Source organism: Gnatocerus cornutus, chromosome 7, assembly GCF_029298725.1.
Source record: "Gnatocerus cornutus isolate USDA-ARS CGAHR chromosome 7, icGnaCorn1.1, whole genome shotgun sequence".
Taxonomy (NCBI): domain Eukaryota; kingdom Metazoa; phylum Arthropoda; class Insecta; order Coleoptera; family Tenebrionidae; genus Gnatocerus; species Gnatocerus cornutus.
In genome coordinates, this window is record NC_142239.1 from 9,998,644 (window position 1) to 10,023,875 (window position 25,232).

At 40.5% G+C, this 25,232-nt stretch overlaps 5 protein-coding genes across 6 annotated transcripts; 3 read left to right on the forward strand and 2 right to left on the reverse strand.

Annotated features, from left to right (window-relative positions):
• The first annotated feature begins 762 nt into the window (after positions 1-762).
• Positions 763-6,727, forward strand: gig (TSC complex subunit tuberin). The gene is made up of 15 exons (XM_088041621.1): positions 763-893; positions 938-1,068; positions 1,117-1,505; positions 1,553-1,727; positions 1,777-2,453; positions 2,499-2,664; positions 2,708-2,923; positions 2,969-3,206; positions 3,253-3,702; positions 3,749-3,945; positions 3,992-5,078; positions 5,126-5,455; positions 5,502-6,181; positions 6,229-6,399; positions 6,446-6,727. Exons 1-15 carry the CDS (start codon positions 830-832, stop codon positions 6,641-6,643), a joined length of 5,169 nt encoding a protein of 1,722 aa, XP_087897747.1. The 5' UTR covers positions 763-829; the 3' UTR covers positions 6,644-6,727.
• Positions 6,728-7,018: 291 nt separating this feature from the next.
• CNPYb (FGF signaling regulator protein canopy b) lies at positions 7,019-7,888 on the forward strand. Its single transcript, XM_088041625.1, has 3 exons — positions 7,019-7,231; positions 7,284-7,630; positions 7,677-7,888. Exons 1-3 carry the CDS (start codon positions 7,126-7,128, stop codon positions 7,848-7,850), a joined length of 627 nt encoding a protein of 208 aa, XP_087897751.1. The 5' UTR covers positions 7,019-7,125; the 3' UTR covers positions 7,851-7,888.
• Positions 7,879-20,900, reverse strand: LOC148170803 (uncharacterized). Of its 2 annotated transcripts, none has more exons than XM_088041623.1 (7): positions 20,625-20,900; positions 11,138-11,267; positions 10,674-10,784; positions 10,380-10,517; positions 9,312-9,409; positions 8,890-9,055; positions 7,879-8,519 (listed from the first exon to the last, which is right to left on the reverse strand). In XM_088041623.1, the coding sequence occupies exons 1-7, from the start codon at positions 20,748-20,750 to the stop codon at positions 8,407-8,409; spliced, it is 882 nt and encodes a 293-aa protein (XP_087897749.1). In that variant the 5' UTR covers positions 20,751-20,900; the 3' UTR covers positions 7,879-8,406. The 2 variants fall into 2 exon arrangements, with proteins under 2 accessions (XP_087897749.1, XP_087897750.1); XM_088041624.1 differs by lacking the exon at positions 8,890-9,055 and adding an exon at positions 9,083-9,248.
• On the forward strand, positions 20,867-22,992 carry LOC148170804 (uncharacterized). Its single transcript, XM_088041622.1, has 2 exons — positions 20,867-21,799; positions 21,854-22,992. The coding sequence occupies exons 1-2, from the start codon at positions 21,218-21,220 to the stop codon at positions 22,892-22,894; spliced, it is 1,623 nt and encodes a 540-aa protein (XP_087897748.1). The 5' UTR covers positions 20,867-21,217; the 3' UTR covers positions 22,895-22,992.
• Positions 22,993-23,027: 35 nt separating this feature from the next.
• LOC148170805 (histone H3.3A) lies at positions 23,028-25,174 on the reverse strand. Its single transcript, XM_088041626.1, has 3 exons — positions 25,045-25,174; positions 24,387-24,677; positions 23,028-23,580 (listed from the first exon to the last, which is right to left on the reverse strand). The coding sequence occupies exons 2-3, from the start codon at positions 24,666-24,668 to the stop codon at positions 23,452-23,454; spliced, it is 411 nt and encodes a 136-aa protein (XP_087897752.1). The 5' UTR covers positions 24,669-24,677; positions 25,045-25,174; the 3' UTR covers positions 23,028-23,451.
• Positions 25,175-25,232: the final 58 nt, after the last annotated feature.

The following is a 25,232-nucleotide window of genomic DNA, read 5'->3' on the forward strand; positions in this document are numbered from 1 at the left end:
CGAGAAAAATAAATATATTTTTAGATTCAGCGCGAAATTCTGCGTTAAATGAGCCCATCCAGCTCAACAAATAACCGAATTAGATTTTCAGAGGGTGATTTTAGGGTCATTTTCAAGACGCTGTTTCGGGGCGAAAAGTGAGTCAAGTATTATTGAATTATACATCGATCGAAAGAGGAACTCGAGATCTATCGACTGGCCAAATCTCAGATCGATCGGGCCTGTAGTTTACGAGTGGCAGTCGAAAAACGAAAAATTGAAAATTTTTCATCGATTAATCAAGTCAAATTTTTTTGCCCGAAAAATTGACCATCGAATCTTCGACTTTTGAGGGCTTATTCTAGAGTAGAATGAGCCGGGAAAAACGGTGGCGCAAACCGTTTCTCAAAATTTTTTTCAGTTGCGAAGATATCGAGCTTTAAAAATTTTCTAACTCAAAAATCCAATATCCAAAACTTAGATCGCTCATACCGCAGTTATTTCTAAACGGATCTTAACGAATTGTACCTTTTTGGATTCCACGTGAAAATCTGCGTAAAATGAGCCCCAATAACCCAAGTTTGCTCCAAAAATAACCAAAATTAGATTTGGAAACATAATTTCGAAATACGGACGTGTAACCCAGAAAAACTGTATTAAACGTTTTATCCTGGTACAAATTGCTTGCAACAGTTAATCTAGTTGTGAAAATTCAAATAATGTACATACCATTTTAAAAATTTATTAATTTAAAAACGCGCGCCAAGTCTGTCTCAGCTCCACTGTCCGATCAGCTGATCGCAGTGCTCGCGCCCAATTATTTTTGTTTCTAATGTAACCACACACCAAAATGAGTAAAGACAAGACTTTTCAAGAAAAACTCAAAACCTTATTTCGGAAAAAAGAACCAATAGGTAAAACCGTCTCTTCCCCCTTAAATTCTCACGTTTCTTTCCAGCCAATGTTCAAACCAACCGTGAATTCATCCTAACCAGCGAGATTCTCCATGAGCTGAGCAAGGACTCCCCCACGAACACCAGAGTAAAGACCATGAAAGAGCTCAGTGCGCATTTGTCGCGTCTGGAAACTGTAGTTTTAGCCCCCTTGTTGACACACTGTCTAACTTTGGAGTTTTAGAATGGCGTTGAGAAACTCTGGAGTTGCATTCAAGACATGTTTTTGAGAGAGTACCCCACTGATGTTCGACACGCGACTTTTAACTTTCTGCAGCTGATTATTAAGAGTCAGTTTGATAGGATCTACGTGATGAGGGCGCAGTTTTTTCGGTTTATTAAACACCATGATAACCCCCAGGACGTGGCTCCACGAGTCGATCTCTTATCTGCTTTAACCAACGATGGGAAAGAAGTTGAGCACTTTGAGGAGGAAATTGGGCCGTTTTTGCTCAACTGGTTCCCTGATGTCAGCAAAGTGGGGAAACTGAACGAATTTTTGAAGATTCTAGACAACGTGATCAAGTTCAATTCGCCCCATTTGGATGAGTACACAATGACCGGATATGTGAAGTAATCACACTACTCCACTCTTCACTCGCTCAATTATTCTGTTCTAGACACATCTGTGTCCTCTGTTGCAACACCAACCAATTTCCCATTGTAATAATGTGTCTTCAAATCCTAGGCACTGTTGTAGCTTACAGTATTTTGCCCCCAGAGTCTCTCTCACAGTTTGTGGGGACTTTATGCAGGACAGTCAACATCAAGTGTTACTGCACGGCGAGTTGGAAGGTACTGCAAAATCTGCAACTTTGAAATGGCACTACAAGTTTTTTTCCAGACCATGAAAAATTTGTTAGGAACCCACTTAGGACACTCTACCCTTTACACAATGTGCCGTTTTCTACAAGAACCGAGCCTGAAGAAAGACGCAGGTTTACTCAGAGGCTCAATTTTTTACATCTACATGGCTCTGTGGGACATCAACTCCATGCAAAACTTATGTTGTCCTCCCAGTTCTGTCCTACCATCGGTACTTCAAGCGGTGAAGTGTAACCATCCTTCTGTAGCTCTCGAGGTTATTATAGGAGTCCAGAAACTCATCAATAAACAAGGATTGGAGCTGTTGGAACCCACCTGGGACATCATCTTGGAAATCATCCACCATATAATGAAACAAATCGAATTGGCCCCCAATGAAGTACCGAATAACTCCACCACGGTCACTCTGCACGAGATTCTGAATACTATAGAGAATTTAATCGAAGTCGGTAATTTTAAGGGGTCCATGAACCAGTTTTTTGCAGTTATTCAGGAGTGCTCGAGGGACAGACCCGAAACGAGTGTCTTAAAATTGATTAAATTTCAATCTAAGAGTATCAGACCCACTGAAAGTGCCTGGTTGCAGAATTTGTACAATTTGCTCGGCAGCTATTTCAAGCCGGAAGTGAGGACCAACGTCCGGTTGAAAGTGTTGAGTGTCCTTGAAGACACCATTCAGTTATACGGAAAAGTTTGGTGAGTTTGGTGGAGGCGCCGGGTTTCGCTCATTTTTTCTTCCAGGCAATATGAAGACGAACTTATTAATCATATCGTCATCCCCCACATGCAAGGCATCGCTGCTGATGACAACGTCGTGGTGAGATCTGAAGTTGCCAAACTTCTAGTGGAGTTGTGTCAAGACTACCACAACACCATCTGCATAGAGCTGCTGGAGATCCTTGAGAAGGTAAGCTTCGACTATTTATCACCCGCTTAAGAATTTTTGCCAGTTGTTGATGCGGCCGCTGTCTGCCATCTCCGAGCAACCTGGTGACGGCGACTTCTTAGACATCACTGTTTTAATCCCCGGCTTAATCCAAGTCTTTGCCCGCAAAATCCACAAGTTACCATCAAACCACGCCGTCATTGTCCACAAAATGTTCGTCGACTTCCTGGAGAAACAGTTGGGGAAGTCAGTCAAAGAACTCAATCAAGCGAGGATCTTGGTAGGTTACCGAAACTAACTTCAGGGGTTGATGCAGTTTTTGCAGATCTGGGAATGTTTGTTGAGCATCCGCGCCGATTCTAATTGTCGGATTGGCTACCCTGACCCTGAAAACAAGAAAATTAAATACAGTCCGTATCTGTACGCGAGTTATAAGGCGGTGGATCCTATCATTGCGTCGCCTCCGACGACGTCGCCCAATCAAACTCCAGCTTGTAAGATCACTTACTTACCAACAGAGGCGGCCTTCAAGCTCATACTCTCATACTTGGAGAAAGAGACTGGTGAGAGCGCCATCCTCCCTCTTCCGTCACTCCTCTTCTGTTTTAGACTGGGAGATCATCAAGTGTATCCTCGACAAGCTCCCGGAGATGTTGCGCAACAAAGCTATAGTCTTGACAAAGTCGGGGAACCCCGATCTCAACACGCTTGTCTACGTCTTGTGTTCAATGCTACAAGCCAAAGCTCAGAATTCCGTCGAGGGCATCAACCCCAAAGTGAAGCGTCAGGAATTCCAAACTGCTGTGGTTAGAGTTCTTGTGGCTCTGTCGTGCTATGGAAGTCACGTCGATCCCGTCCACCAACAGTTGATGATAAATTCTCTTACGAGGACTACGGGGGTTGATCCTAGGTGTTCGCGACAATCGATAAACTCTTTGACTATCTGCATGGTGGATATGAGGGAAACCATGATGAAGTTGCTCCCGGACGTTCTTCTACGTCTCTCTAAAATTTCCGCTTCCATCTACATCGCCATGCCGGTGCTAGAATTCCTCTCAAGTTAGTTAGTTTTGGAAGTCGACGCGTGTTAACTCTTCAGTTGCAGCTCTGTCGCAGCTTCCCACTGTTTTTGCCAACTTTGTGGGAGACCAGTACATGGCGGTGTTCGCCATCGCTCTTCCCTACACGAACCCTTTCAAATACGACAACTACATAGTGTCTCTGGCTTATCACGTCATCTCCGTGTGGTTCCTAAAATGTCGCCTGCCCTTCAGAAAGGACTTCGTCAAGTTCATAGTCAGCGTAAGTAAACGAAACGAGTGATGTTCAGTATTAATTTTCTCCAAAGGGTCTGCAAACCAACGTCATGGTTCCTTTTCAAGAACTCAACCAGTTCAAACTCGGCCTAAGTTCGCAAAACCAAGACAGCTCGGACCGGAAACGCAGCTCCAGCTTAACCGAGCAGGGTTCCCGCCGCCGGGTGAAACCAGACCCCAAAAACGCCTACATCGAGAAGAGTCCAAGAGACCAGACGGTGTTAACATTCTACGAAGAGCTCAACGAGACGTGTATTGATCTAATGGCGCGTTACACGTTCTCTCCTTGTAGTGCTCTGCCGAAGCGCTTACCAACAGCCGAGTTTCTTCTCAATGGCGGCATCTCCAAGTCGTGGATGCTGGGGAATAAATTAATAACCATCACGACCAGCGGGTGCACTGAAAAAGTGTTGAAACATGGAGTTTGTGACAAGTGCTGGTCGCTCTGTAGCTCCCATAATAACAGCAAGATTGCAAGATACGCGAGGAGTAACAGCGGGAATGAAGAAAAGGAGTCGTTTATAGCGAGGCAGAACTCCACTGATAAGACTGAAGAAGTGAAGTACGATGCGGCGTCGTTGGCGACGATGATCGGCGACGAGAAGAAAGAAGCGGCGGTTTGTGCGTGCTGGTGCCAAGGCTGGGCGGAGGTGCTCATCCGAAGACCAACAGGAAACGTCTCATGGGTGATGAAAGTACAAAACACCGTCTCGTTCAAACAACACATTTACGAATTCCCATTGAACGAAATCTCGACTCTCTACATGCCGGATTTGTTCTTCGAGCCGAGTTCGGCCATCTCCATTGAAGAAAAGGAGGAAACTGAAGAAGTGAGTAGTCGCCCCGTTAGCGTCCCAGGCTCCCCCACCAAACAGTCTTTATCGAGGCAAAGTTCCCGGGACAGCGCCGACGACGAGTTGGAGTTCGTCTATGACGACGGCACCAGGTCTAGGAATCCAGTTCGCCGATCAAACTCGAGTCCAGAAATGGCGAATTGGAAAAACCCGTTTGTTCATCAGAGGCAAGAAAACGACGACAGCCACGAAGAAGACGTTACGAAGAAGAAGAAGGACGTGCGAGTGAGTTGCGAGGCGATTCCTGAAGAAATCGCCGGGATGGGTGGGTTGGTAACACTGAATTTCTTCGTTTGATTGGGGTTTTTGTAGGGACGAGTCCACCGACTGGGGAGAGTGCGGCTCCTAAATTCGAACAACTCCAGCATCCGTCACTTTTGACTTGTTATAGTTATCCGGGGTCTTCACCCCCCAGAGAAAGCGCGATAGCCCCAAAACCCTACAAGACAGTTCCTGCGTCTCCTAATCAAACCGCAACGCACTCGCAACCGACGTTTCCGAACGAATCTCAAGAGAAAATTCTCGATCGTCCCAACAATCTCCCCAATCTTGCGAACTTGCAGCCTCTGACGACTAAACCACCGCTGCTTCATAGTCCTACTCAGACGTCACCGAGACCACAGAGACACTTGGAGAAAGACGGTAGTTAAATGGGGTTGTACGACGAGTTTTCGAGCGTTTTTTACAGGGCCTCCCAACATCCAGAAGAGCTCCTCCTCGTCAAAACTCGAAAAGAACAGAAAGAGTGAAGACTTGTCTTTGGCGGAAAAAAGAGACCGTTTACACACGATTTCGGTTATGAGTACGTCAACTCGGAAACCAACACCGCCCAAAAAAGTCCCGAAGGAGATCCTCAAGAGTGGGCTAAACCCCAGTTTCGTTTTCTTACAACTTTATTACAGTGCCTGTTTCGGGAGCAGTCGGGAAGTCCCTTTGTACGTCCCTCCAACTCCGGTAATCGAACGCGCTGTTACCATTCTTGATAGAATGTACCCCTATGAAGTGCACAAAATCGGAGTTCTCTACATAAACGAAGGACAAGCGGATAAAGAAGCAGACATCCTGAGAAACACCTCTGGGTGTATCAGATACATGGAGTTCCTCCAGAACTTGGGAACTCTAATCCGACTCGCTGATGTTAACCCTCGGGATGTTTATTTAGGCGGCGTGGATCAAGGCGGGGTTGATGGAAAATACATGTACACCCATCAAGATGATTTGGTCATGTTGGCGTTCCACGTGGCGACTTTGATGCCCAATCGTGACATGGATCCGAACGGTTACCATAAAAAGGCGCATATTGGGAATGATAACGCGGTTATCGTCTACAACAACAGTGGGCAAGAGTTCGATGTTACCACTTTTAGGGTATTTAGATCTTTGACCAATTGTACAAATTCTCTGCTGTTTTTTAGAGTCAAGTCACACTGGTTTATATAATCGTGGAGCCACTAGACTACGGCTGTAATAAAGTCGAAGTTAAGGTAAAATCGGATTTGCTTAAAATCATTGGTTCGAACGAAGTTATCATCGTGTCGGATCAAAGTGTGTCGATTTTAGTAAGACAACTGGCGATTCACGCTGACGTAAGTGTTGGAAATCTTCATTTCGTGGTTTTTACAAATCGTTTAGTTGGCAGCTACAGTTCTCAATTCTTTGAGGAGTCATGCCAAGGATCCTTACGCTTCTAATTGGTTGGAGCGGCTAAGGAGGCTTAAACATCTGAGACAGAAAGTCATAGACGAAGTGAAGAAGTTGAAGGAAGCGTCGAACCAGAAAGGGTTCAGCGAGGAGAAGAATACCGTTGAAGACTTCACCGACTTTACATGAAGATATTCGTTGATAATTCATTATAAACTGTTGTGTTGATTATTCGCATCTTATTATTACTGCATTAAATTTAATTACTGTCAAGCGGGAATTTTGAATATTTTTATGACATTTTGATTGACCAATCGTGAATCGTTTTATCGGCGCGAACTTTGAATGTTCATTTGAACTACCTAATTATTTCCAGTTGCGAAATTGTCATCATTATCATCGTAATGGTAATAACACTTAGAGAAATGAAGCAATTTCAAGGAAGAAACTCAATAAAACGCTTTAGTAACCCCTGTATCCTTGAAAATTGCTGTCTCAACCCTTAATAGCCCCCAATTACCATAAAATGTTTGTTGCATCAAACCACCCCCCAGTAGCTCCAATAGCGCACCAATCGCTTCGTTCCACATTATCAAATAGTTCTTTAAAAGCAAGCGACCTTAAGTTTGAGGTTACAACCTGACCACCGATAACACGGGCAAAATCGAACAATGCAGGCCGCAAAAATTAGTTTGATTGTCGCCATAACTTGCCTCTCCCACGTTCTTTCGATAACAGAAGAGGACGAGGGTGTTAAATACGCCAACAGGTGTGAAGGTAAACTTTAAAATCGGCGCGACAAAGTGAGGTTATATCTCTGTTTTTTCAGTTTGCAAGATCCTTGCTGTTGAATTAGAGAGCAGATTGGAAGAAACGGGTAAAACGTCCGAAGTCATCGAAACTGGCTATGAGGTGGACGACGTGAAACCCAAGAAAAAAAAAGAATACAAAAAATCCGAGTTGAGACTAGTGGAGTCGCTTGAGGGGGTTTGTGATCGGATTCTAGAGTACAATATTCATAAGGAACGCGAAGACAGTACGAGATTTGCCAAGGGGATGAGCCAAACCTTTCAAACTCTGCACGGGTTGGTTGATAAGGGGGTGAAAGTGGAGTTGGGGATTCCCTATGAACTCTGGGACAAACCCAGCGTGGAGGTGACCAACATGAAGACACAGGTTGCTTGTTAAAAGTGATGACACCCCCTTAACTGTCTTGTTTCAGTGCGAGACTTTATTGGAGCAGAATGAAGGGGACATAGAGGAGTGGTACTTCAACCACCAGGGAAAAGAGAGCCTCAAGAAGTACCTGTGCCAAGACAGGGCCCTAAAAGAAGGGGACTCCACGTGTCTGTACGAAACCAGCAAAGGAGACAAAGGCAAAAAAGACGAACTGTGATTGCTCCACTTTTTTTAATAAAACAAGATTTACAATTACGACTTTATTGTAACGTTTTTGATAACAAAAACCTCCAAAATGACAAACTAAATATGGTAAGTACATATAAAAATACAAATATTTCATAATATAAATATAGCTTAATTAAGTCACTTAATACGTCAGAGTGAGTCACCAGGACAACCAGTCGGGTCACGTGACCGTAATAGTCCATCCAGATTGGTTGCTATCAAGTCACGTGACGCGAATACCTCACTCCACTGGTTGTCATCGTGCTCCGCCCCCACCTGTGAAATGCAACGATGGCAATTTTCTAATCAAGACAATATATTTACAATAAAACAATTTAAATATTGTTGGTTAGATGAAACAGGTTGCCCCAAAACAGAAATACTGCAGAGATTGGTGAAGATGTCGCAGTCATTTTACAACCTGCCCCTGTATATCCTAATTGACGCTTATTTACAAATGGGGTGCCCCCATTGTGATGTTTTGAAACGCGCGTAATACTAGTTTGTAGCAATGGAAGACAGTCTATCATCGGATCGTTGTCTCTTCAGTAGTTGTAGGGTCCATAAGCTGATCCTGTTGTGTAGTACGGCCCTGCATAAGCTTGAGGAGCAGGGACGGGATAGCCCGCATAAGCATATTGTTGTTTTTGTGGGTACACTGAAAAATGTCCTTTTATTACCGAGAAAAGAGAGTTAGTTGTGTTTATTTTCCAACGATTTTTTACTTTTTAGTTGATTTGTTATTACTTTTGAATTAATTACAAGTCATGCGTTCATTCCTATAGTACAATCAAAGAGATTTGTCGCCGACACGGAGAAAATAAAGAACAGAAGGAGAGTAGAGAACTACATAGAGTAAAGCTCAAAGCTAAAGAAAGTAGGATTAGCATGACTCGACATGAACAGGGCTCAGAATTGTTATTGATATTAACACGAGCCCCGTGTTATTGATTAACAAAGAGGAAAACGCGTCGGTTTTCTGCCCAAAACCGTCGTTTTTTCCGATGAGAATGAACCCCGAAAGTTACCAGGCATTAAGTACTGCATGTTGATAGCTTCTTCCCGTTCCCTTTCGCCCCGAAGACACATGGCGGCTCCAGAAAACAGGATGGCAGCAACCAACGACCATCCCACCCCAACCCAGGCAATCATGTAACTCCAATCATAGTTGACTCTGGTATTGTCACGAAGAACCTACGAAATAAACAAAACATTACACACCTGGCATTATGTATTGTACGTTGTTCAATTGTTCCTTCTCTTTCTCGGTGCTGAGACAACACGAGCCAAAGAAGAACATGAAAGATGCGCCCAACGACGTGAAAACGCCGAGCCAACCAAGAACGAAACTCCAGTCGTACATAAATTCTGTGTTCTCCTGCAGGATCTAGATTTGGAATGGTTAAAACAAGAACGAGAAACGCCAGGGGGTGTTATAGTCGCGACTTACATTACTCCATTGTTGGTAAAACTCCTCGCCGACGACTTTTTCTTTTTCGTAGTACTCCACTCCGTGCCACAGCCCCATTCCTCCGGCACTCAACAGACCTACAATAAAAAGCATTGTGACGAAAATACCATTGGTCAATTCCACAACGTTCCACGGTGTTACGACTCTTTCATTGTTTTCTATGGTGTCATCTGCTTTAAGGCGAGTGTTCGTGCTTTGCTCGTTGTCTCAGAGATAAAGACCATAAAAGAATGAAAGGTGGCGAACGGAGATAACATCGCTCGGAAAACATTCTCACAGCAACGTGGAACGAATTGTGAAATGGAAAAGGAACAAGATCTCGTTTTGCAACGCGATTGGGAATTAATATTCATGATTTCATTAAGGATTTTTTAGATAGAATGTCGTAGAAACTCGCGAAGGTCACAGGTCACTGGTTGAAGACACACTGACCTTCAATTAACGTCAAAACGCAGAGGTACCACCAAAACACGAATTCCAAAGCCGCCGCGACGCACTTATTTTCTTTGCTCGGTTACTTTCCCATTTTCTAAGCAAGAGAAAGGGATCATTTCCATTATTGATACGTCCAAGTGAAACTTCTTAATTGAAATCCACGAGTCTGCCAATACTAATTACACTAATTATTTTAAATATCCATTTTCAAAATTTATGTTGGCGAATACAAAACACCCCAAATGACAGTTGGCGACAGTGGTGCCCAAATGGGCTGTTGACGTTTCTAGTGAAAAAGTTCAATTTCAAAGATTGAAATTCGTCTAGAACTTCAGTGAGTGCCGGAAAAACGAAAGAAATTGTTAATTTCGAACCTGAGAGGTTAACTGGGTCTTCAACACTTCACTTTGGTAAGCTACAATCAAATTTCGATCAACTCAACAATCTAAGGTAATTTGATTTTTGCGTTTCTTGACCGCATATTAGAATAATTAGTTACGATTAATTTTGCCCTTTCTCCGCTTCCTTATTGCCATTTCCCAACAATAATTCCGCTCAACTGTATCAACTTTCCATAATTCTTACAGTAGTGCGCCAAAAAATCGTTCTTACATGCTAATAACATGAGGATGGCGGTCGCAGTGATGTTGCTGGGGGACCTCCTCCAGCAGCCTGTGATTCCGGTGCAGAAAGCCGCAAAGACCGCGGCAAAGGCGAGGCTGAACAAAGCAATCATCGAACGTCCCATATCTGGGAAAAGAAAAATCGGATGTTTGTTCCACTTGTGTTCTTTAGACTCATTCTAGTTTCTAGATATACCGCTACAGCTAATGGATGGAATATGTTATTGTTAGAATGGAAGTGTAACGGAGCAATGTAAAGTTTGATTATCGGGGAAACACTTACGAAGTCGTGCCCACGCATCGTCGGTAAAGTCCCTAGTTTCATTGCTGTCGTCCGATAAGTAGTAGTTGATGTTGTTGCAGTGGGTCTCCACAGGGCTCAAGTAGGTTTTCACTGGAATTGGTTGGAATTAAAATGAAGGAAAAGACAACCGTAATGACCAAGTGAAATTAAAAATTGCCGCTTCGAATCGATTCTCCGCGACTTTCTCTCGATTCAGGACATCGCAAAACCCAAAGGTCGAACAGATGGACATAAATTCTTTTATTTGTGATTGAGTAATAAAACTACGTCCAGAAAAATCTGGGGGCACATCCGGGCAAAGCACCAAAATCGGATTTTGTAAGAATTTCGTCACTTCTCGCTTGCATAATGAGCGAACAATAGAGAGCAATTAAATGCTTTGATGAAAGAGCAAAATGCGCGTTTTTCAAAGGAAAAAAAATACTTTTACTAATGGTACACACCTGTCGGAGGCCTCTCCTTCGGGTAACATATCCTGAAGAGTCCTTTCGTCCTCGTGTAGTAATAATACTTGCTGTTGACACTCTCCAATAAAGCCTGACTTTGAGCATCAGAATGTTTGCTCAAATAATTCTGCAACAGATAATCAGCAATTAACCACAGATGTAGGCGATTCAAGGACATTCACACATTCCTGCAACTGCAGAACTGGTCCCTTTTTAATTCTCATATCCGTAAATAGCGGCAGATGTTGATGTGTAATTTCTATTTTACGCTACGATGCTTTACAGTACGAAGTTAATAACAGCGCTGGTCAATCTCAAAATTAAGTATGCCGAAGACTGTTAGTGGTATTAACCGGAAAGTGGCAAATCTAGAGGTTGTTACGCATTTTTATTGTTATGAATGGGTGCAACGGGGCAGTTCGAGATCGGAAATAACTTGCAAAGGTCACTTGTGGTCATCGGAAGCATTTCTTGGATTTTAGACTCGTTAAAGAGGCGGTGAAGCCTTCAAGTATCTTTCCCATTGTGTGGTCACCTTAACCCGATTGAAATAACTATAAATTTCACTTTAAAAGCGTGTAAAACAAACAAATTCGATTATCAAACTCGGTTCTGGTGGCTGGATGGGAAAATAGGAAAAAATTCGCTCGATTTTCGTTCGATTTTAGAAAGTCTTTACGAAAATGTTTTATTCTGGGAATGTTCAACTTCCCATGATTGTTCGAAGAAAAATTTCACTAATACGCAAAAATAGTCAATCGCCGCGAACGGAAAATATCGAGGGGGAAATCGTTAGGCAATCAATAAGAAATCACTAGAAAATGAGGGGAAATCATTAGGACATCAGGGGAAGAGACAGGAAATCTAGGGAAATCAGGGGTAGGTAGACGTAATCACTAGGAAAAAAGGAGGGGTTAGACCAAATTACAAGAAAATCAGGGGAATTTAGATGAAATCACAAAAAATAAGGGGAGGTTGAACGAAATCACAACGAGATCATGGGAAGTTTTGCAAAATCACGAGAAAGTAAGGGGAAGTTAGACGAAATTACAAAGAAATCAAGGAATTTAGACGAAATCACAAGGAAATCAAGGAATTTAGACGAAATCACAAATAAAAAAGTAGAGATTGGGCCTAATTATAAGGAAATCATGAGAATTTAGACAAAATTACAAAAGCTAAGGAGAAATTTAACAAAATCACAAGAAAATCAAGGGAATTTTGACGAAATCACAAGGAAAAAAGGAGAGGATGTACCAAATTACAAAAAAATCAGGATAAGTTTTACAAAATCACAAGGAAATGAGAGGAACTTGGACGAAATAACAAGGAAATCAGGGGAATTTAGACGAAATCAAAAAAAATAAGGAGAGGTTGAATGAAATCACAATGAGATCAAAGGAAGTTTTACAACATCACAAGGAAGTAAGGGGAAGTTAGACGAAATAACAAGGAAATCAAGAGAATTTAGACGAAATCACAAATAAAAAAGTAAAGATTGGGCCTAATTATAAGGAAATCATGAGAATTTAGACGAAATTACAAAAACCAAGGAGAGGTTGAATGAAATCACAAGAAAATCAGGGGAATTTTGACGAAATCACAAGGAAGTAAGGAGTAGGACGAAATCACAAGAAAATCAAGGAATTTAGACGAAATCACAAATAAAAAAGTAAAGATTGGGCCTAATTATAAGGAAATCATGAGAACTTAGACGAAATTACAAAAACCAAGGAGAGATTGAATGAAATCACAAGAAAATCAAGGAATTTAAACGAAATCACAAATAAAAAAGTGAAGATTGGGCCTAATTATAAGGAAATTATGAGAATTTAGACGAAATTACAAAAACCAAGGAGAGATTAAACAAAATTACAAGAAAATCAGGGGAATTTAGACAAAATCACAAAGAAAAAAGTAAAGATTGGGCCAAATTATAAGGAAATCATAGGAATTTAGACGAAATTACAAAAGCTAAGGAGAAATTTAACATAATCACAAGAAAATCAAGGGAATTTTGATGAAATCACAAGGAAAAAAGGAGAGGATGTACCAAATTACAAAGAAATCAGGAAAAGTTTTACAAAATCACAAGGAAATGAGAGGCAGTTGGACGAAATAACAAGGAGATCAGGGGAATTTAGACGAAATCACAAAAAATAAGGAAAGGTTGAACGAAATCACAATGAGATCAAGGGAAGTTTTACAACATCACAAGGAAGTAAGGGGAAGTTAGACGAAATCACAAGGAAATCAAGAGAATTTAGACGAAATCACAAGGGAAAAAAGAGAGGATGTACCAAATTAAAAAAGAAAACAGGAAAAGTTTTACCAAATCACACGAAATTAGGGGAAGTTGGACGAAATCTCAAGGAAATCAGGGGAATTTAGTAGACGAAATCACAAAATATAAGGAGGGGTTGAACGAAATCACGATGAGATCAAGGGAAGTTTTACAAAATCACAAGGAAGTTAGGGGAAGTTAGACGAAATCACAAGGAAATCAAGAGAATTTAGACGAAATCACAAAAACCAAGGAGAGATTGAATGAAATCCCAAGAAAATCAGGGGAATTTTGACGAAATCACAAGAAAAAAAAAGAGAGGATGTACCAAATTACAAAGAAATCAGGAAAAATTTTACAGAATCACAAGGAAATGAGGGGAAGTTGGACGAAATCTCAAGGAAATCAGGGGAATTTAGACGAAATCACAAAAAATCAGGAGAGGTTGCACGAAATCACAATGAGATCAAGGGAAGTTTTACAAAATCACAAGGAAGTAAGGGGAAGTTAGACGAAATCACAAGGAAATCAAGAGAATTTAGACGAAATCACAAATAAAAAAGTAAAGATTGGGTTTAATTATAAGGAAATCATGAGAATTTAGACGAAATTACAAAAACCAAGGAGAGATTAAACGAAATTACAAGAAAATCAGGGGAATTCAGACAAAATCACAAAGAAAAAAGTAAAGATTTTGCCAAATTATAAGGAAATCATAGGAATTTAGACGAAATTACAAAAGCTAAAGGAGAAATTTAACATAATCACAAGAAAATCAAGGGAATTTTGACGAAATCACAAGGAAAAAAGGAGAGGATGTACCAAATTACAAAGAAATCAGGAAAAGTTTTACAGAATCACAAGGAAATGAGGGGAAGTTGGACGAAATCTCAAGGAAATCAGGGGAATTTAGACGAAATCACAAAAAATCAGGAGAGGTTGAACGAAATCACAATGAGATCAAGGGAAGTTTTACAAAATCACAAGGAAGTAAGGGGAAGTTAGACGAAGTCACAAGGAAATCAAGAGAATTTAGACGAAATCACAAATAAAAAAGTAAAGATTGGGTTTAATTATAAGGAAATCATGAGAATTTAGACGAAATTACAAAAACCAAGGAGAGATTGAACGAAATCACAAGAAAATCAGGGGAATTCAGACAAAATCACAAAGAAAAACGTAAAGATTGGGCCAAATTATAAGGAAATCATAGCAATTTAGACGAAATTACAAAAGCTAAGGAGAGATTCAACGAAATCACAAGAAATTTTTACGAAATCACAAAAACCAAGGAGAGATTGAACGAAATCCCAAGAAAATCAGGGGAATTTTGACGAAATCACAAGGAAAAATGGAGAAGATTGACCAAATTACAAAGAAATCAGGAAATTTTTTACAAAATCACAAGGAAATGAGAGGCAGTTGGACGAAATAACAAGGAGATCAGGGGAATTTAGACGAAATCACAAAAAATAAGGAGAGGTTGAACGCAATCACGATGAGATCAAGGGAAGTTTTACAACATCACAAGGAAGTAAAGGGAAGTTGAAGATTGGGCCAAATTATAAAGAAATCATAGGAATTTAGAGGAAATTACAAAAGCTAAGGAGAGATTCAACGAAATCAGAAAATCAGGGGAATTTTGACGAAACCACGAGGAAAAAAGGAGAGGATGTACCAAATTACAAAGAAATCAGGAAAAGTTTTACAAAATTACATGAGGGGAAGTTGGACGAAATCTTAAGGAAATCAGGGGAATTTAGGCGAAGTCACAAAAAATAAGGAGAGGTTGAACGAAATTACAAGGAAATAACGGAAATTTGGGATTTGGATCTTGATAAAAACTTGTTATTTTATGCTATTCGACCTTTAATTTTCAAATTTAGCCTCAAAAACCGTCTGTATAGTATAGAAAACATTGTTAAATGCCTGATTTTGTATTATTTGCGACAGAATTTGGGTATTTTTGAGTTGCATAACAAGGGATTTTTGAAGCATTTGGGCCTTTTCTGGTTGTTTACTTTCGGAAATGAGGGAAATTTTATCGGTCGGGAAATAGGATGGTAGCACCGATGTAACTTCAATGGGAAATCAAGGAAATCAAAAAAATCAATAAGAAATCAATAGAAAACGGGAAATCATTAGGACCAGGGACAATCGATAGGAAATCTAGGGAAGAAATCAGACGAAATCACAAGGAAATCAGGGGAAGTTGGACGAAATTACGAGGAAATAAGGAGAGGTTGCACAAAATCACAAGGAAATAAGGGGAGTTTAGACAAAATGACAAGAAAACCAGGGGAAGTTAGACGAAATGACAAGGAAATAATTGAGAAATTAGGGGAAGTCAGGTGTATGCCACTTTTGAGAAGTAATAACCCCTGGGAAAATATTTCCGTAAAGTGTGTCACAGCTGCGCAACAAATACGGAAAGCGCTGCATTACAGTAATTACCAGAAAAATCCTTCAATAAGGTCGCTAATAAACGAACACTTGTTCCGCTCGGACAATTTCGAGTGACCAAGTGAAATCCACAATACTTTCCAAATATGAATAATTCTCGTTTTCGCACTTCAAATGGAGCGTATAGGAATCGCTCGGTGATTTCGATGGTGGATCAAACGCGAAATTGGATGTGGTTTTTCAAACACTTTCAATGAAGCGCATTCTTGTAATCTGATGTGAATGAAAATCAAATTATTTACATTAGTGGGAAAGTTTGCGACGAAATCGAGTGTGATGCGGGCGAAACGGGCAGTTTTCTTCAGTAACCGCAACGTTACATTCTTGAAATAACTAGCAGAAACCGGCCCAAATTAAAACTAAATTAGGAACTACTGCTATCATTACGAATTCCTCCAAGGCCTGACACAGTCCACCATTACCAAACATTGAAAAAAAACGAGTTCCTTAACAGGTGAGGCCAAGATGAACCGTTATAAATGCCTGAATCACGTTCCGATATTAATGTGCGAATCATCCTGACTAAGAATCCAGGAGTAAATCAGTTTAGGTCATCGAGCCAATAAAAGGCTAGAAAGTTTTCCTCGCGACTTTGCGATGTTTTCAGCGGAAATGCACGGAACACTTTCCCGTTGATTCTACCGGTTGTCTTCCTTTGGCACATTTTCCGTTTTTCTATGTGGGTTAAGACGGAAAGACTGATCGATCCTTCGATGCGAAACGATGAAAAAGACACTTTCTCGAACAGAAAAATTCGGACAAAACCATGAAGAATGCATTTCACGCCGACGTAACGTTTGAAATCTCGGCGCGAAATTCAAACGCCTTGTCACGCACTAGGTCCTTGACCTCGACACTTCCTGGGGCAAATTTCCGTACCATACAGGCACCCACTTTGGAATAAATAATGCATCCTAGATTCATTCTCTTACGCAATGGACGGCATTCGCAACTTGGGCTGGGCATTGTTACAGCAGTTTTTGAACGCAACTAATAACATTCCTTTCCTTGTGTGTGCAAAGAGCGCGAATTCTAACTGTATCAACTTATTATTAGTGACATTTTTAATAATCGAGTCGATGGAACCGTTGAGTGTGACACTGAACCGAAATTTGCACTTTTGATCCAATCAAAAGCAAAATCCATCTATTGATGCGTTTCGACGGGGACAGTGCATGGACCTCTCGATTGTGGGTCATTATTTATATGACCTCGTTTCGGGAACATCAATGAAAAGGTTTAATTTATGCAGAAATGACACCTTGGCTAATAGGACAGGTGTGGGGAATTACTTTGCATAGAGACAATAAAATCCACGGTTTTCTTGAACTCTGCATTGCTAATCTTAGGAAAAAAAAGTCGAATTAACACATAGCTGGCCCAAAAAAAATGGTAACCGGCAAAAATTCTAATTCATCCTATAATACGCAACGAGTAATTAAATTGCACCAATTAACCTTGTCTCTAGAAAGTGGAAATTCTTCAGTTACATTTTTTATGTGGTACTGGTGCGATTTACATAAACTAAAGGCAACTATTACATGATTTTTGCAACTCCTTGATCTGCGATTTATACAGTCGGTTTAGGTTGCTAAAGTCACAATTTTTACAATTTTTATCGTGTGATTCGTTCCTGTTGCAAACGTTAATGACGGTGCTTTGTAAATTGGGTTTTAAATACTCATGTCAAATTCTGGGGGACAATGATGCCAACCTTGTCGTCTCAAAATTTCCAAAACAAATTCATCGAGATTCCAATAAAAAATAAAAAAATATTGTCAAATATGACATTTGGCACTGTAGGTTATTTTTCCTGCAGAGGAGTTTAAAAAATCAGCATTGTGTAACACGCTTTACTGAACGACCAATCACAAAACCGCATTTTAAATTTGGCGCCCACAAAAATTCTCTGCAGGAAAAATAGGCTTTAGTTGGTTCCTAAAATTACAGTCGGCTATGTTAATTTTGACAGTTATATTTATTTAAGGTTGAAATTCTGAAGTTTGGGAATTTTGAGATGAGAAGGTTGGGCTCAATTTCTCACAAAAGCGACTGCTGTTTGAAAAAGGTAACAAACAAATTGAATTTCGACACTTTACGATCGTCTTTTGTACCCGAAAACTCAATTCACACAACACAAGAACGAATTACACAATGAAAAGTCACTTTTTGTGTTAATTTTAAATGTTACTTGATTTCTCGTAGAATTTTTGCCATTTTTAAAGTTTCACATTTGATACATTGAAAAGTCACTTTTTGTCTTAATTTCAATTGTTACTTGATTTCTCGTAGAATTTTTGCCATTTTTAAAGTTTCACATTTGATTCATTGAAAAGTCACTTTTTGTGTTAATTTCAATTGTTACTTGATTTCTCCTAGAATTTTTGACATTTTAAAGGTTTAATATTTGACACATTAAAAAGTTACTTTTAGTGTAAACTTCAAATGTTCCTTGATTTCTCCTAAAATTTTTGCAATTTTTTAAGTTTAACATTTGACACATTGAAAAGTCAAGACGTTTGTGACTGCAAGTTATTTTTCCTGCAGAGAAATTTAAAAAATCAATATATTGTGTAATTCACTCTGCTGGCCGACCAATCACAAGAGCCGCGTTTTAAATTCGGCGCCTACAAAAATTCTCTGCAGGAAAAATAGCCTTTAGTTGGTTCCTAAAATTACAGTCGGCTTAGATTGCAAATGTTAATTTTGACAGTTAAGGTTAAAATTCTGAAGTTTGGGAATTTTGACATGAGAAGGTTGGCATCATTGTCCCCCCAGAATTTGACATGAAAATTGGTCTGCAAGCCCTAAAAGGTGTTCCAAGTGAAGTGAAATTTCTCACAAAAGCAACTGCTGTTTGAAAAAGGTAACAAACAAATTGAATTTCGACACTTTACGATCGTCTTTTGTACCCTAAAACTCAATTCACACAACACAAGAACGAATTACACAATGAAAAGTCACTTTTTGTGTTAATTTCAAATGTTACTTGATTTCTCGTAGAATTTTTGCCATTTTTAAATTTTCACATTTGATACATTAAAAAGTCACTTTTTGTGTTAATTTTTGTTTCAATTGTTTCAATTTCTCCTAGAATTTTTGACATTTTAAAAGTTTAATATTTGACACATTGAAAAGTCAAGCCGTTTGCGACTGCAAGTTATTTTTCCTGCAGAGAAATTTAAAAAATCAACATATTGTGTAACTCACTCTGCTGGCCGACCAATCAGAGAACCGCGTTTTAAATTTGGCGCCTACAAAAATTCTCTGCAGGAAAAATAACCTTTAGTTGTTTCTGCACGCACTGCTAATTCTTCATAAAATTATAGTCGCCTTAAGTTGCAAATGGTTATTTTGACAGTTATTTATTTATTTAAGGTTGTTTAATCCTGAGTTTGGGAATTTTAAGTTAAGAAGGTTGGTATCATGGCCCCCCAGAAAGTGACATGAAAATCAGTGTGCGAGCCCTACAGGGTGTTCCAAGTGAAGTGAAATTTCTCCCAGAAGCCACTGCTGCTTCAAAAAGGTAACAAATTCAATTTCGACGCTTTCACGATCGTCTTTTGTCCCCCAAACTCCGTTCATACAATACAGGAACGAATTACACCATAAAAAATTATGATCTTGGGTGGACAATTGTAACATAATCGAAATGCAGCATTGTTGTTTTTAGTCGCAGAGAAAGTAGATAAATAGCGACTTTATCATCACCAAAATATTTAAAAGATGCAAATGTTGCATGCATTTGATTGTTTTCACCCGTGGACTCTTTGAGCTTTCTCAGGTATTTTTTTATAGTTAATCTTGTGGGTTCTCTCCTCACAAAAACAAAAAAGCGAGAAGATAATCAGAAAATGACCATTGCGTGACGAAGTGTAGGTCATTATGGTTATTTAGAAGTGAATTGTTTTCACAGTGATTTAAATAGTACATCTGAAACTGTAGGAAAAGTTATGTGGAAAATTTGAAGTAAAAGTTGCGGAGATTTTAAACTGCGAGGAAAAAACCTGCAAGAATTGATAATTCTGAACGTCTCGGAGGCCTAAAGCCTGAAGAATTGACACCTTGAACGCCTAACAGCCTGGAAACCTGAGAAAAAAAAAATTACCAAGTTTGACAGTAGTTGTTGGGACTTGAAAATCTCAAATTCCCTTTTTTTCATAAATATTCTCATATTTCAGTTTTTTTAGTCAGAATAAGAAGAATAAGAAAATCCCCACAAAGAGAAAGACCGAGAGAAGGAACCGATAGCAATGAATTTAAATCGAAAACGCACCATTTTTTTTCCTCGCCTTTTCCATATTGCAGCCTCGCCACACTGAAATCAATGGAAATCGACGGAAATTCATTACAAGCCCCAGCCTTGAAGGTCGCCACAAACAAGTGATGCATTACCGAAGACTACCTCACCAATAAAATGCTGATTTAGCACAGCTCTCAAGGTCCCGACCCTCGCACATTCATTTGTTTTGACAACTCCCAAAGAATTCTCTTAATCAGCGCCCAATTAAGAAGCAGCGTCACGGTTTTTACCAATTCAAGAACAAATTCGGAAAGTTGAGACCTCCTATTTACCTTAACAGTAAACTAACGGTACCATCAGCGACGTCTTTTGTTTTAAGAAAGTGAGCGTCTCGTGCAACGCACATAAATTCCTGAGGACGTCTCAAGAATGGCTAATTAGAGGAATTTCTTGGCGTGGCTGGCAGTCGAAGTTTGCGAGCATTTTTTCCTCACCTGAATACTAGTCCTTTTAACTTCGATGTAAAGCCAATTGTCGGTGGCAAAAGCGATGGCCAACAAGGCTACAGCGATGATGGAGGTGATGGTGGCCAAACTCAGAGTAACAGCAGAGCACGGCATTTTAGAGATTCACAAAACACACGAAAGAAACACAGTTTTTCAACTCCGGGTCATGGTAATTTTCACGAGCTAGAACGTGGTACGACCGTCGCAACTCTGAAAGTGGTACCTGCTTGAGGAAACGCCAAGAACCTGTTTCATACCTGCGCAAGAACGGCGTGAAAGTACCCGGAGCGGCCAAGGGGGTGTTTTACTGGTTGCCTACCCAGCTTTTATTAACACAACAATAATAATAATAGTAATGATTATCTGCAAAGAGGAGCAATTTTTGATTTTTCTTCTCTGCTAGTTTGTCTGATCCTTTCGGAGGAGTTTGCTCGCAGGAGCACAAAGTCGTGACGTCACAAGGACGCCGATTATTGATTTTTCAGAGGTTATGTTTAGGGGGTGATTGCGCTTCAAGCCCCCTGAAGTCTGAAAAATGTCGCGTTTTTGAGTCGAGTAAGAGCGTGGGGCTCTGAGTCGCAATGGAAGCGTGTCCAACCCCACACAATTCGTACGAAACTGAGATTTTCACTCTCAAATCCAAGGAGGCGGTTTTTGAGGGTTCCTTCAATGAAACTGTCTTCGTGAAACAAGAACAAGAAACTTTTTCTAGTCTCCAGAGCGAATGTGATGAGAATTTGGATTTGCAAGTGGTTAAAAGCGAAGCTGGGGGAAAAACCGAAGACTCCAAGACTTCCTCGGACAACGAAACGACCGCTTATAGATGTAACGTCTGCTTGAAAGACTTCCGAGTCTTCCTGGAGTATCGGAGCCACCGGAAGCAACATTTTATTGAGAAAAGGACGTGTAAGATATGTCAGACTGTGTGCCAAAGTATCAGCAAGTTGGAGATTCACATGAATATGCATTTGGGGTTGAAACCCTTCAAATGTACGATTTGTGACAAGAGTTTCGTTTCGAGTAATCAGCTCAAGTTACATGGACGATGTCACTCGGACGAAAAACGCTACTCGTGCAAGAAGTGTACGAAGGCCTTCCGGAACTTGGGGTCTCTGCGGAGCCACATGGTCACCCACAACAACATCAAAGAGTTCCGCTGCAAGGTATGGTTGGTTTCAACCCCAAAACGAAGAGAAAGACGTTCTTTTTTGTTCCAGCACTGTGGAGAAGACTGCCAGAACGTGGAACTCTACCGCAAGCACCTAGAGAGCCACGGCCAGCGCTTGGAAATAAAATGCGAGCTCTGCAACAAGCAGTTCTCAACAGACCGTCTTCTTCAAACCCACTTAAACTCCCACAGCGAGCTCAAGTTTCCCTGCGAGTACTGTGGGCGCATCTACCCCTCGTTATACCGCCTCAAACGCCACATCAAAAGAGCCCACATTCCCAACGTGTGCGATGAATGCAACGCCATCTTCTACGATCGCGCGATGTTCACCAAGCACCGCAAACAACACAACGAAGGAAAACCCTCGAACTGCTCCTTCTGTGGCAAAAGCTTCGATAAACAAAAGAACCTAAGCGAGCACGTCAGGTTGCAACACAAAGAAGACGGAAACGTCCACAAATGCGACCTCTGCGAAAAAACGTTCATTAACGCGCCACTCCTGAGGAACCACATCAAAACCCACGATAAATGCTTCAAATGCAAGTTCTGCAATAAGTTGTTTAGCTCGCGGTACAACTTGGAGACGCACTCAGTGACGCACACTGGCGAGAGAAACCACAAGTGCGACGTCTGCGGAAACGTTTACTCCACGAAAAGCAGCCTGAAGAACCACGTGGCTATACACAGTGACGCAAGAAACTTTAAATGTGACCAGTGTTCGAAGTTATTCAAGACCAATCGAAGACTCTACGTGCATAAGATGTCGCATGCTACTGAGGAGAAGTTCCAGTGTGAGATCTGCAGTGCCCGATTTCGGGTGAAACAGTACCTAAAGTACCACATGATTAAACACTCCACGTTCAAACCGTACGAATGTAAAGTTTGCAAAAAGAAGTTTAAGCATAAGAAGTCGTGGGAGAAGCATTCTAGCCATGATAGGCACCTGAAGTTGAAGGAGGAAACGCACGAGTGTGGGGGTTGTAGCGCGGTTTTTGGTACTAAGACAGATCTGTTGGAGCATGTGAGATTGTTGCATGCAGATAAGTTGGAAATCGAAGCCGTACAAATAAAAAACGAAACTCATTCGTAAATCGACTGGATTAGATTAGTATTAAGGGGCCAATTTCAAGTTGGCGAGGCAACTTGAAATCGGCCCGCTCAAGCTTTAATTGTTTTTGTTCCTATGTTGTGATAAGTATGTAATCGTAAATAATACGCTGAGAGAATACAGAAGTCCTTTATTAAATAATAGTGATTTCCTACAAATTACTCTAAAAAACTTAAGACAAACCTTACAATACCTTAATTGCTATTGAACATTTATCCATGTACTGCATATAAACAAAACTAAACCACAAAATTTGAACACTTTTCTTTAATTACGATAAACTACACATTTAAAACGTGGCAGAATATAAAGCCGTCAATGTAATTCCTCTTCTAAACTCGAGGGGCAGTAGTTAATGGATAAAGTGATTACAAGAATAAATCTACTGTATAATTTTGTAAAGAGAAGCCATTTACCGTCACTTCAGAAACACCATCGGTGACGTTCATGACTATCAAATTAACCACATAAAAACGAAAGAAGATAAGGGGAAACACAACGTAATGTAACCTAAGGTGATATAAATATTTTGAAAATATTTATGCACGTTCTCCTCGAATTCGGCGAGCCAACTGGATGTCTTTGGGCATAATGGTCACCCGCTTGGCGTGGATGGCGCACAAGTTGGTATCTTCAAACAGACCCACGAGGTAGGCCTCACTGGCTTCCTGCACACATAAAAAAATCGCATTAAAACTTGTACATTATAAATGTTTCTAGCATCAAGGGTGGCTGTGGAATTTCCGTCGTGCATCACTTTGCCGCTTTGTTTTCATAGTGAATGTAACTATCTTGAAAATTATTTATGTTACTTAACGTCAACGACGTTGCAGTCACGGTTTTGTGTCCAAATTTTTGATTTTCAGGTTGCAAACCACAAATAGAAGAGTTTTCTTCTCAAAACTTACTTTGCTCTATGATTGAGGTTAACTACAAGTGTCAGTTGAAAAATCTAAAACCACATTTTTAACGAGCGGCAAATTTCTTTGACATTTCGTAGCCACCCTTGATGCTAAAACTTTTATAAACACCTTGTGGATTAAATCAAAAGGAGGAAGTAAAATCTAACAATTAGGGTAATGTTAACCCTTTTACAACACCATATGGTCCTAAATTACGGGTTTAAATAGAATGTTTTGTTGGGTGGAAATTACGTAATTAGAGACCAACAATGCGGCCTGGAAATGAAACGGATTTTCAATGCTGAGGCAGCTATAATAAATGTTGCTATTTTTGTAGGTCTTATACTCAAAGCGGGTCCATAATAGGTATTTTTTATACAAGGACAACAATAAATATTTAAATTAATTAGTAAAATAATGTTTTGATTACGATGACACGATTATCGCTGTATGCCAAACAAAAAAAGAGATTAAAACAATGCAATTGTGCAACACTTGAAAATCCCCCCTGGAGATATCCGTCTTTCTGCCACCCCCCCACCCCCAGGTCACCCCAGCATCGATCCTCTCACCTGGAGGGCTCCGATGGCAGCAGACTGGAACCGAAGATCAGTCTTGAAATCCTGAGCGATTTCTCTGACCAATCTCTGGAAAGGCAGTTTTCTGATCAGCAACTCGGTGGACTTCTGGTATCTGCGGATTTCTCTGAGAGCGACTGTACCAGGACGATAACGATGAGGCTTCTTGACACCTCCCGTGGAGGGCGCCGACTTCCTCGCAGCTTTGGTCGCGAGCTGCTTTCGGGGGGCTTTGCCTCCAGTTGATTTACGAGCAGTCTGCTTCGTACGAGCCATTCCGTCTCACTTCAACACGTTACGTTAATGTGACATTCCCGCCAAAAAAATCAATACTTGGCAAGCTTATCATGTATTCAAGTTTCCCCAAAATGGGGGAAAATCCCCAATTTCAACCCCCAAAGCGCGAAAATTTCATTGTCACGAAGATTTGGGCTCAGGTGGTCATTTTACGCTAACGTACGTAAAATGACTCATATGAAAACAACATGGCGGCCGCTTATAACATAACAATGAAAATCGGGGAAGAGAAATTTTCACGGTTTTCACTTCTAAAACCACACGAAACTTTGAAATTTTTGCGCAAATTTAGAGTTTGGACTTGAAAGCAACAAATGACACAAGTTTCAATCGTTAAATCAATGAGAAAACTTACCGATTTAGCAAAATTGATTGGGAGAACAATCGGACGTGTATTCACGTTACTATCGAAAACAAGCTTTGGACGAGAAAGGGGAGTGGAAGTAACGCTAGGATCAGGTACACTCTGGGCGAATTTTTGGAATGATTTGATTGGTTCGCGCAGAGAATGGAGTCGTGCGATTGGTCCAAAACGACGTGTTT